We start from the raw sequence: 12,086 nt of genomic DNA, 5'->3' as shown, positions 1-12,086 counted from the left end.
AAGCTAAGGAATTTTGTATGTACTGACTCTTTTGTGCACTTATCATTGTATCAAATGTTTAATTGTACCAAAATGAATTATTTGTTATTTATATTATTATATTTTTTTATATAGATTCACATGGAGCTTGTTAGCAATAAACTCCCTAGTTTGAGTAGGAATTTGGAGTTGCATTAGATGATTTTATTTTGTTCTCTTGTTTTTTGTTTGTTAGATTGATTCTGAACCAACTTGTCACTCTTCCCTTAATGCCAAAAATGTGTAACTTAGCAAGATTTCTTGATTTACACTGTTCAAAACCTTTTGCAAAATTACAGAATAATCCACCAGCATGGATTTTCTTTCTGTTAGTAGATTTTAATGTGCTGTCTGTTAATTTAGTGGCAGTGTTTTTAGTGGATATTCCATTTCTGAAGCCAAACTGTTTAGTGATCAGCATGTTATCAGTCTGCAAACAGTGGCTTATCTATTTTACATAATATTATCAAGCACTTTATAAAATCTAGCTAACAGTAAAAATGGACTATAATTTTATCATACTCATTGTAACACTTAATATCAAGCACAATAGACCACTGTAGGTCGCAGTGCAAGGGCCGAGAAGGCCTACCCCTCATACATTCATACATACAACACTTAATATCAGCACTAGATAGAGGTGAATGTTTTGATTTATATCCCAGATGCTTCAACCCCCTTTCCCATTTAGTAGGAGGCTGGATGGGCCCCAGAGCTATGTGCTGCAGACAAGAGAAGAATATCTTTCCTGTACCAGGAATCAAACCCTGATTTTTCAGTTGTCTTTCTCATATTCAGATTGCTGTAACGACTTATCTATCTTGGATCCTAAGAAATTAAATGAAAAGCAGATTTTTAAAACTTCAACACTTAAATGTAGATCTGAAACTTGTTAATATTTTTAAGTCTCCATAAACTCATAAATAACTGACAAATGGGTCAGATCTGTCATAAACAAAGACACTGATTGTAAGAGATTGAGAAACGTTGATGCAGTATTGCCTTACTGGATTCAAAATACTCTCTTATGGTATTGAAAATAGAAATCTATATTTACATACTGGTTTTAGCATTTTGAAGATCAAAACATAATATTTCTTTGGTTCCTCATTTTAGCCATGATCCTGCAGTCCCCAACGAGTAAGACGAGGGCGTGTAAGAGCAACAATAGTGCTGAACAGCGTAGTTCAAGTGAAAATGGGGATTGTGAATATTTAGAACTGCAACATGGTCCCATTAGTGATGATTTGAAGACAGAAGACATTGATGTCCTTGGTGTAGACTCTCAGAAGGCCTCTGTGGCAGAGACTACAACAAATATGAAATCAGGAGAGGATTCATCTCAAATGGAGCTTGGTACAGTTAATACTCTTTATCCACCAAAGAGCCCAGCTCCAAGTGATGATTCAGACTTACCTGATTATGTGAATGTGACTGTCTCAACTTCTGATGCATGTATTCCACCTCCTGTACCACCTAGAAATAAGTAGGTTTTTGAAGTTGCTAGTTATCAAATTGTAAAGGTACAGAACCAAGAATAATAGTTTCTGCAGGTCATCTCAACAACAGTATCAGCACACTGAATCACTTATACACAAATATACTTTCATTTCAAATGCAACTTTATTTTTCATTTACTCCTGCTTTCTGCTAAATGTTTCAGCAATAATCAGCCATCATCTGGCAACTGTCCATCTTGGTAAAACCATTAGACTGTATTTTCGACTGTGTTTAAAATGAATTAGTTCCAAATTTAAATACGTCAGTGTTGTCCCATTTATTGTCTCCTGTTCATAAATGATGTCTGTTTGAGTACATTACTCATCATTATGTTTTCTCATGCTATTTTCCTCGTGCTGCATCAGTGTCTTTTGTTTTGTTTAGTGCAATTTTTATGGATGTTGTTGTAATGTTATTAGATGCTCCATTGGTTTGTATATTTCAGTGGTGCTGGATTAGATGAGTGTTTATGTGTGTGTGTTAGAGTGCCCAGAACCAGATTATCAAGGCACTCCACCACACGTACATAAAAAAATCCCAAGAAGACACAGAGAAGAGAAAATGAAAAAGAAATGAAATTGACAACAGGGACACCAGGTTAGGCAATGTGGTGACACAGTGTGACTGTGCCTTCCTACTGCATAGTACACATAAAGGAAGAGGCATCAGTTTGACAAACTAGAATAAATCTCTGTGACATACGGTCATTCACCACTTTAACCCTGATAATGGAGACTAGGGAGATCTCCGAAATGTTGGTTTTTAGTTCAACATTGACACTGCTGATTGCCTGAAAAGATTTTAGTAATATTTACGTGTTTATTTTTTGTATTTACTCACCTCCAGCTAATGCCAAGGTCAAGAATACATGGATCTATACATCCACTCCCCCATGCACCTTCATGACGTAGTGCTCTTTAGATAAGCACAGGAACAACTTCGCCTTTACTTTAAGTTTTGTGTCTGGCATGTGGATCATCTCTTACCTACTTAATGGTTGTAACTCAGAATGACAAAATTACAGTTTCTGTTGTTACAAAGGAAAACAGGTACTGTATTAACAATTTATCCTTGAAAACTTGATTTAAACTTATACAAATATTAAGTTATTTCTTTAATGGGTAATTCAATTCAGACTTATTCACTGTTTCTAAATTACTATTTATAACTGCTTATGTTAGTGAATGTTTCTGTTGAGAAATAAGAATTCGAAATCTGATTTGTGCAAAACAAAGAAGGGCATAATTTTATGCGCTATTTTGCTGATACAGTGAAGTCCTATCAAGGAACTGTACTAAGCTTTTCATACAGCACTTAGTTTTAACCCCTCTTGGAGTTATTATAAATTTTATGCAAGCTTGTCTTTAAGATGAGGTACTTTCATATCTTTTTCTGTATTAAAATTGAAATGATATTAAAATGAAAGTATTAGGATTGATCTTTAAAGGAAGTTCCCTCTGTGATAAAAAATCAATAAATCCATTGACAAGTAAGCCACTTTAATTATATGGAATGTAATATTCTGTATTTAAGAAGAAGAATTAGACATAAAACTGGATAAACTTAATTACATTTGTTAGGCAATAAAAACGTTAAAAAATAAACAAGGAAAGGTACACAGACAGCGGTTTTTAGAATTATGGCCATTGTGACAATAAGAGAAATTCTGGTCATCAGACATTTCTTCAGTAGTGGAACCATGCATACCCATGCCATTGCAATTGCTCTTTACCAGCCTACTTACCACCATCACACAATATACAAGATATATCAAATATTCTACCTTGTATAATATCATACTCATAAAAATAGGTAAAGGTAACGGTATCTCTGTAACAGGCTGTGGAGATCCATAGGGTGAGATGTTGAGGCTCCCACATCAGCTCAGAGATGGCACTGAGGATGTTAGCCTTATGAGCTGACTTTCTTTTACTCCCAGGAAGATTCCTGATACTCATTTCTGTTAGTGGCTGATTCAACCCCAGAGCCATAGTGCAGTTGGAAAGATCAGGTCAATTGAAAAATCCAGTGACCTCAATGGGAATCAAACCCATGACCTTCGGACTTTTAGCACAGTGCCTTAACCAACCCCGTCCCCTACTATATAATATTGTCATGTTATAGGGGTGCAACTATAGATAGGGTATGGATTGGTGAATGAATTTACTGACCACTTATACACACACCTCAGAACTGCAAGTAATTACAGCGCTATCGCTAATCCCAGATTACCACAGCACCTGCTGTTCCTTCTCCAGCCTGCCATGTTTTCACCTGCCATTCCATAGCAAAGGCTTCTAGCAGTGAACATTCTTCAACTTCACATGCTTAGATCCTCTTATCAAAGCTGCCCATGCAGAACTCTCGTCAGTTGTCAACTTAATTATAGCACCATCTGTCCTCAGCCTCTTTTGCAGAGCTCAACTGACTGGTTGCCCCAATTCTCTTCTTTTTATAACTCCTTTGTGCAGACCATGTAGACAACACCCTGTTTCCCTTATGGCATGTGTAACTGTTGCCGCAGGAATGTGTTTACCAAGCAGTAACTCTGTTGTTGTAGAGGCATGTTTACTGTGCTGTTGCACAGCTGTCCTGTTGTTTGTTTCAATGTAATGTGCCTATACTCCACACTACTATATGAATACAAAATATCATTCATGTCTGAATCTTTTGTTTGACATCCTGTATAGAAAAAAAAAGGGAGAGAATACATATAAACAAATTAATTCAATAGTTTTTCACTCATTGCAGGCTAGTAGGCAAGTGGTTTGTTAGTCCTGATGGTGAGGATATTTGGAGAATTATAATGAATTGATTTGTGGATAAATTAATAATGGACAGTCAACTCTGAACAACTATTGGGTGTAAAATTATAAAGGGAAAGTAAATAGAACTCTAAATATTGTAGCATATTCGCTCAAAGCAAGAATCGTAGAGTCACAACAACCAGCCATTTCTAGACAGTAGGCCATAAACAACAACAGAGAAATGGTGTTTTCTGTTCAGTCCCTGCTGATGGCTTTACACAACAATGGAATATGTCACTAGGCAACAACTTCCCTGTGGCAGAAGAATGGTGTTTTCTATGCAGTCCATGCCAAGATGTTATAAGCAGAACAAGTTAGGAGCTGCAATGAGTTAGAGAACTGCTGGGATTCAGTTAGTTGACAGTTGCAGAAGGTGGTAGCTGAGGCTGGGGACAGTTTGGGAACACAGAGGAAGGGGAATGTCCACCATTGGAAGCTGCTACCAAGCAGCGCAGTGAAGACCGTGACTGAGAACACTAGTCTCTGTGTGATAGGGACTTGTAAAGTGCAGTCATGAATTGTGTGTTAAAAGTGTCCAATAAATCTGATTACCAATCCAAACCCCATCTGTGCTCACTCAACATGTGACAATATCAATTTTCCTGCAGTCTTCCACAGTGCCATTGAAAACATAAAAACTTAAATAAAATTATGCACATGAAATTACACTAAGACGGAAAACACTTAATGGCAAGTACACTAAGCTGTGTTTCTGAGTAATGTGGTCTTTACAAAAGCAGGACAACATACTGCACACCATAATACATGCTACCTATTCTAATTAAATCGTTAACTAGTCTGAAGTCTTGAACTCTTAAGTTGTTACTTCTTATGTATGTGAACTTGGAAGGTAAATTAGATTTGACAGATATTTGATGGATAAAAAGAAAGATGGAAACATGTCCATGGACACAGTGTCTGGGTAGCTTTTATTATTGAAAATAATTTGTAATGAGAAAACATGTAAGAAATGTGTTAAATACTGGAGTTATAGTGGTAGCTGGATTAGATGAATGTCAGTGTTTTACAGAGATTATATGCTATAAATATAGGCAGTTAATTGAGACAGAAAAACTACACCTTTCTGAAAGCTGGAAAAATTGGAGGAATTAATCGGTAGGAATGAATTCATGTGGACAAAGTAGCTATGGACCTCAGTCATGAATCTAATCTTAAGAAATGCAATATTTATCATTTCCGTATTTAATAATGTATGTAAACCTAATATTTAAAGCCAATATTTTGCAAAGTAACATAGTTTGTAGTTTGTTATATTGTATGAACACTTATTTGCAGACAACTGATATTTTATATTATATATTTAAGTTCTTAATTAATTGCATTTATATAATATTAATTTTGTACTATAATTTTTATATTCCTGTTCCTATGGAGTAAATATTACTAAGCTAATATAAAAAGTAGATTGTGTGTATGTGTCATAAAATCAAATGTTATTAATAAATCAAAATATTATTGTGGTAGAAAATTATAAAGAACAAGACAATTCTGTTCATGAAGTGAAAGTCTGTCTGCTTTAGAGGGCGAAATAGAACATATGGCATCTATGTGAAAGAATCCTGTAAAGCATGTTCAATAAAACCAGAATAAAATATATTGTGTTAAAAATTTTTAGTTAAAAGCATTGTCTTCCTTGAACACTATAATCAGGGATGTGATGCTATGTAGTGTGTAGATTTGAATGTATCCTGGACTACGTAACCTCACATCCCAGAGGATAGTGCTTTACATAACCACTGCTATGAGAACCTTGAAGCTAATATTGTCTTTTTTCTCAGAGTACTGTAGGAAATTCCCTTTATGCAGATAGGTTTCATTCTGTAAATTCATTCAAAAGTCTATCTTCAGAACTTGGAACTTAATTTCACATAGGCATAATAAAATAAATTGTAGCTTGTTTATCATATAATTAAGCTGAACTATGCTGCATATATATATATATATATNAGTGTGTTTATTATATATAAATAATCTGATATACGATTCATATATATATATATATATATATATATCTATATATATATATATATATATATGCCATTTATGCAACTTTTGTGCAGTTATTATAAATGCAGTATCTTTTTACATTTAGCTACTTTTTTTTACCTTGAAAGTCATCATCAGGATGCAGTGTGTGTTCTCATGAAACTGCTGTTAATTGCTTATGTTGTTGGTACTGACCAATATACTTGTGTTACATTAAACAAAAATTTGGGAACTTGCATGGCATTTTCTCCTCCTTTGTTCCTCTTCCATGAGAAGAGGAGACATTTAGATAGGAACAAAATGTGTGGCACATATAACTAGGAGAAGCCTTCATTTCGCATGAGTTGGAAGACAGCCTTCATAATGACGAGGTTGGGTGGGCCCCAGAGCCAGTCTGGATGACATGTAAAAAAGAAAGTTCTTGACCTTATCCGGACTCGAACTCCGATCCCTCGGTCTTCCAACCTGTAGCCAGTCGCTATCCCGGCTCCTACTTTTGTAGTGGAAGAAGCAAAAATGACTACCCAGTCCTTGATGCTGATAATTATTTTTAACTTCGTTTTGATTATGGTTACTCTTATCGTGCTTTTAGACGCGATCTTTTCCCAAATTATTACGATGTATCATTTTATATCCTTTCCTTGAAAGAAACTATAAATCGATTTATGACATTCTACACCTTGTATTTTCTGTATTGAATGTCTGCTCTGTACAGCAACGTTTATTGACAATTTAATAGTGCTAACCCCGGTTTTTAACAGACAGAAATCGACTATTATACACATTTCCCCTGTTGACCGCAAGAAGTATCGTTACCCATAGTGGTGTCCTAGGAATACGTTATAGATTGGTTGTTCAGGGCATGATTTCCGGTAAGGGCAGTCTTTTTCTCTTCTTCAGGACCTTCAGGACTGTCTACCATGCCAAAGAAGTCCAGTCAGCTTGTTCTCCAGGGACATCGATGGCACTTCTTCCAGGAATAAAACGGCCGGACGTGATCACACTCCTCCATCTTGTGCCGATGTCCAGAATGCGTGAAAATTAACCTCCAAATTCTCCGTAAGCCTTTTTGAAGACATGGGTAGACTTTCGAGACATATCAGGAAATACGTGATATCTTGATATCACGAAGGAAATGGTGTTGAATATCCTGGTAAGTATCTTCCGCTGTACGAGTGTGTCAATGTGGAAGTCACGAAGCCGCTCCCAGCTCTTTGCAGGAGAGAGATTAGTAGAAGAAATTTCACTTTGAGGAATCGTTATGGAGGTCGAGCGAGCGGTCTATGAAGGTCTATGAATGAGGCGGAGGCAAAGTACATTGAAAGCAGGTGCATGAGTCAGACCTACATCAGAGGCAGACAAGGCGCGGCCGGCTATTAGCATTCATAGTACGCTCCATGCAGAAATCGTCTTGTATGCACTGAAGTGAGGCTGATGTTCCGCATGGTACGTAGATTTCATTTGGCTTTCGGGGGATTTCGAAAATATCCAGAGAAAGCTGACTCTTGTTGGGCTTACATAGACGCGTAAATCAAATGTGCTACTGATACCTCCATATAGGGGCCTCAATTACAAAATATTTATTTTCTTAGTTTTTCAAGAAAATGCGTCTTTTTTTTTCCATAATGTTGAATGATAACATTTCCGTGGTACGTGTTAAATAAAGGCGGTGTAATAATTAGTAAATTTACCTTTCATTAATATCAGGCATTTCGGTGGGCCATTCCACTGGAGTTCTGGAACGGCTTCTAACAATGGCTATTCCTTTACTTTCGTCTTCAAGTTCTGTCTGAATGGTGGCTTCATTCCAACTCCGAATTCTTGCTCCAGTTGTCCTCCTTATAACCTCCGGCACGGACCACTGTAGAAAATACAGTTCCCAAAGTACCTCCACTGTTGCGCGTTGATTCGGTGCTGTGGAGACGTGTTTGTTTGCAACTGTTACCTAGTAACGGTTCTGGTATATTTGCTTACCTCGCAGTCGTTGCATAATAACGACTCTACGAGCTACGACATATTAAATATACGCTTCAGTTCACTGGTGAACTTGGATAATAAAGTTACATTATTGTCGTGAATATACATCATCTAGTCCTGCGCAGTTGAGGACTGATTACGTCAGGAACTCTGCAGCTTAAACCCGGGTAAAATGTAATTTAATGTGGTTCGTGTAATATAAGAGAGAAATAAGAATAAAATAAATCTAAGCATCCGATTGATTCAGCTGCATGTGGGTAGGAGAAATTGTAGCACTTATGGCTGACTCTCCTATTGTTTATTTATTCCATTTATATTTTAATTAAGAAAAATTTCAATTACAATAAAAACCCATATTTTAAATTGATAGGAGAGATTTTATAATTACTTAGTAGTATAAATATATTCCTTAGAAGGAAACAAAAAATTCAAACCCCTAATGGAGGGAAAATGTTTCTCTCAACAGGGTGTTTTATTTGGGATCCATAAGTCGTTACTTTTTCCGTGTACGTATGTCAGATTCTATATACAGTGCGTACAATCAAGTGCGCGCCGCGGCTGCAATTTGCCGTGAGTCATACCACCGCAGAACGGATGCAACTCCTCCCCGCGACTGCAGTGCTCCTACGCCGATGGTTGCATAATCGGAACCCGAGGTTGCATTAAACAGTCAGTCTTTGTCTTGCTGTGGAAGTGGAGTGGAATGTTTACAGCTGTCGACAGACGGTGGAAATGAAGTTCACTATTAAACAGCGTGTGTTTATTGTCGAAACTATTGCAAGGAAAAACATTTACAGAAAATTCGCACGTAGGTTTCGTCAGAAATATCCTGACTCGCCAGTTCCCACAAAGTCGTGTGTAAACAGGCTTCTGAAAAAGTGGCGGGCCACAGGTTCAGTGAGTGACAAGAAGAAGCAATCGAAGAGAACTGTGCTGACTGAAGAAAAGGTTAAGGATATTCAGGCAAGATTACAGATCAGTCCTCGAAAATCGTTAAGACGCTTAGCACAGGAAACTGGTGTTTCGCTAGGATCTGCTCGCACAGCCACAAAGTTAATCAAATTTCGCCCGTATAAAGTAACAGTTGTGCATGAGCTGAAAGAACCAGATCATGCAGCAAGAATTCGTTTTTGCAACTGGCTGCTGCAAAATGTACACGATGGAATAGTGGATCCTCAGCTTCTATTCATGACTGATGAAGCGTGGTTCCACGTTGGTGGCCACGTCAATGCACAAAACGTAAGAATATGGAGCAATGAAAATCCTCACGCTATACAGCAAGTGCCATTACATAGTGAAAAGGTGGGTGTGTGGTGTGCTGTAAGCCCGCGGCGAATCATTGGCCCCATATTTTTCCACGATACCGTGAACTCTGATCGGTACATTAATGACATACTGAATCCCTTCTTCGATCAGTTGAATGCCGAAGAAAGACAATACGGGTATTTTCAGCAGGACAACGCTACAGCACATACGGCTAATGCATCCATGGTCGCAATACAGGAAGTGTTTGAAGACAGAATTGTCAGTAGAGGACTGTGGCCTCCCAGATCCCCAGATCTCAGTATTTCTGATTATTATCTTTGGGGCAACCTGAAGCAAAAAGTCTACAAAAATAATCCCCGCAGCATTGATAGTCTTCAAAATGAAATTACACGCGTAATTCATTCAATTACCGTCGACGAACTGCAGAGAGTGTCGCGTAATTTATTTGTGAGATGCGCGGCATGTTTGCAAGCAGAAGGAGGTCACTTTCAGCACCTGTTATAAACCACGGTAAGTTATCTTTTTACTGTATTCTTATAAATGTGTGCATGTAGAGCAACTGATGGACGGAGACTCAGCGACACCACTACACTCACGCTATCGGGGAACGGCACTGCAGTCGCGGGGAGAAGTTGCATCCGTTCTGCGGTGGTATGACTCACGGCAAATTGCAGCCGCGGCGCGCACTTGATTGTACGCACTGTATTTTATGCTTATATGTGACGGTATTCGATAAAATTTAATACTGGGCTTCTAACAAAAATTTAATTGTCTGTATACTTCTAACTAAAATTTTAGTGACATCGACAAATATACAATTTCTGCTGTTCATTTCTTGCAGAACTTAAAATATTATCAGGTCGATCGCACGAAATCTGTGTTTACTCTTTTATTTGATCAGCCATTATAGTTAGCAGATGTAATGTGACGTAATTGTTTATACCTTCCCGAAAATCTTGTCTGACACATTTCATTTTGACATTAAAAATCCGAAAATAAAATAAAAAGACGCATGCTTGCCATAATAAAAAAGGTAAAACTCTCCGTGTAACAGGCCGTGAAGGCCCATAGGGATGTGAGAGTTCGAGGCTTCCACATCTTCTAGACAATCAGCTCACAGATTGTCAGCCCTACTCGCCGGAAGCCTTTTACCCCATAGGAAAATTCCTGCTACTCATTTCTGTTTGAGGCTGAGTCAACCCCAGGGCAATAGTGCGGCTGGAAGTATTAGGAATTTGAAAAATATCAATTGACTTAATCGGGAATCGAAGCCGCTTTTAGCCGGCTTTTAGCATAGTGCCTCAACCAACCACGACACAGCATGCCCCCCATGCTTTCCATACTAGTGAAAATTATACCGAAAGAATCACAGAGTAGGCGAATATGGTGTAGTGTGTAGTAACTGTTAAAACCATCTTGATTATGCAGCATATCAGACGAACCCAACGGACAACGAAAAATCGAGAACAAGCCTTTGGAGACGGTGCAATAAGCATAATTATTTTTTAAGAGCTGTAAGAGAAGGCAATAACGTTATGTAGCTCACGATATCTCAGAATAATAATCTTTCTACTTTTGAGTACATATTGTTGTAGAGCACAAGCAGTTCAGTACAAGATAAACAGGTGGTTCATTCTGGATTTTGTATGGATAATATTGTCACGGACACGAATAATAACGTGTTCTGGGTTGGATGATTCGATTTATTGACACTTATACATTTACACAGTTCAGGGCTACAGACAATTACAGCACTATCGCTAATCTGCACACTTTCAGTTCACCGTTCACACGTACTAGGGTCCTCAGTTTTTGTTAGTTGTATCCTGGCTATGGATTTATCACAATCTCACTGTCACTTCAACTCACACATGATGTCTTCTTGGCACAGTCTAATTGCTTTCTTGCCTTTTCCTGCAGCTGACAATTCCAAGGACTCGACCCAATTCTCTTCCGGCTATTGTTCTCTACTCCTACAGCTTCTGAACTCCCAATTGCAATTCGCTAATCTAATCTAATCTCCCTAGCTACAAATAGACTCTCGTTATATAGCACCGGGTCGGATAGCTTAGAAAACACCGTCTTCTCTTGTCGAGTATTGTTGTAGCATAATCCACAAAGAACACAACTCCTATTGCTGCGTGTTCGCTGGGAAGTGTACACTGAGTCGTTGCCTAGCAGTGGGTTGATATGTCACAATATTTAACTCGTTTTAACGCTTCTACAGCTTCATACAAATAACTCTTGGTAACTGTAAAAATCGATACAAATTATGCATCACGACGGACGAATTATAAATGTCAGACTCGTCCCACTACGCAAGCGACCATAGACCCAAATATACCCCTACAACACTTGGTCTCTTACAGACTGAACAGACAAAAACCAATGATACAAACAGACGGACTGCTTTCAGTTTGGCATGATATGTCGATGGTCCTGAGTTCGCAATAATTATTAGTCGTAAACGTGTGGATTAAAGAAAATCCGATCCAATTAATTAGCAGAATA

General features: G+C 37.9%; 1 protein-coding gene and 1 long non-coding RNA gene across 11 annotated transcripts in view; one reads left to right on the top strand and one right to left on the bottom strand.

Annotated features, from left to right (window-relative positions):
• LOC111865665 (phosphoinositide 3-kinase adapter protein 1) overlaps positions 1-7,915 on the top strand; it is a 230,354-nt gene extending 222,439 nt beyond the window's left edge. For 9 of the 10 annotated variants that reach the window (XM_023853879.2, XM_033751960.1, XM_023853871.2 and 6 more), the window contains one exon: positions 1,135-1,527. In XM_023853879.2, coding sequence (XP_023709647.1) covers positions 1,135-1,508 — 374 coding nt within the window. In that variant the 3' untranslated portion in view covers positions 1,509-1,527. Of the gene's footprint in view, positions 1-1,134; positions 1,528-7,232 lie in introns of those variants that run through there. The other variant, XM_023853889.2, reaches the window with a different exon arrangement.
• LOC111865700 lies at positions 1,242-6,226 on the bottom strand. The gene is made up of 3 exons (XR_002843017.2): positions 3,705-6,226; positions 1,435-1,494; positions 1,242-1,326 (listed from the first exon to the last, which is right to left on the bottom strand). It is a non-coding gene; the product is annotated as an uncharacterized LOC111865700 (long non-coding RNA).
• Positions 7,916-12,086: the final 4,171 nt, after the last annotated feature.

The sequence above is a fragment of the Cryptotermes secundus genome, unplaced genomic scaffold (assembly GCF_002891405.2).
Source record: "Cryptotermes secundus unplaced genomic scaffold, Csec_1.0 scaffold968, whole genome shotgun sequence".
NCBI classification, from domain to species: Eukaryota; Metazoa; Arthropoda; class Insecta; order Blattodea; family Kalotermitidae; genus Cryptotermes; species Cryptotermes secundus.
The sequence above is the reverse complement of the archived record's forward strand: the minus strand, read 5'-3'. Positions and strand labels throughout refer to the sequence as shown.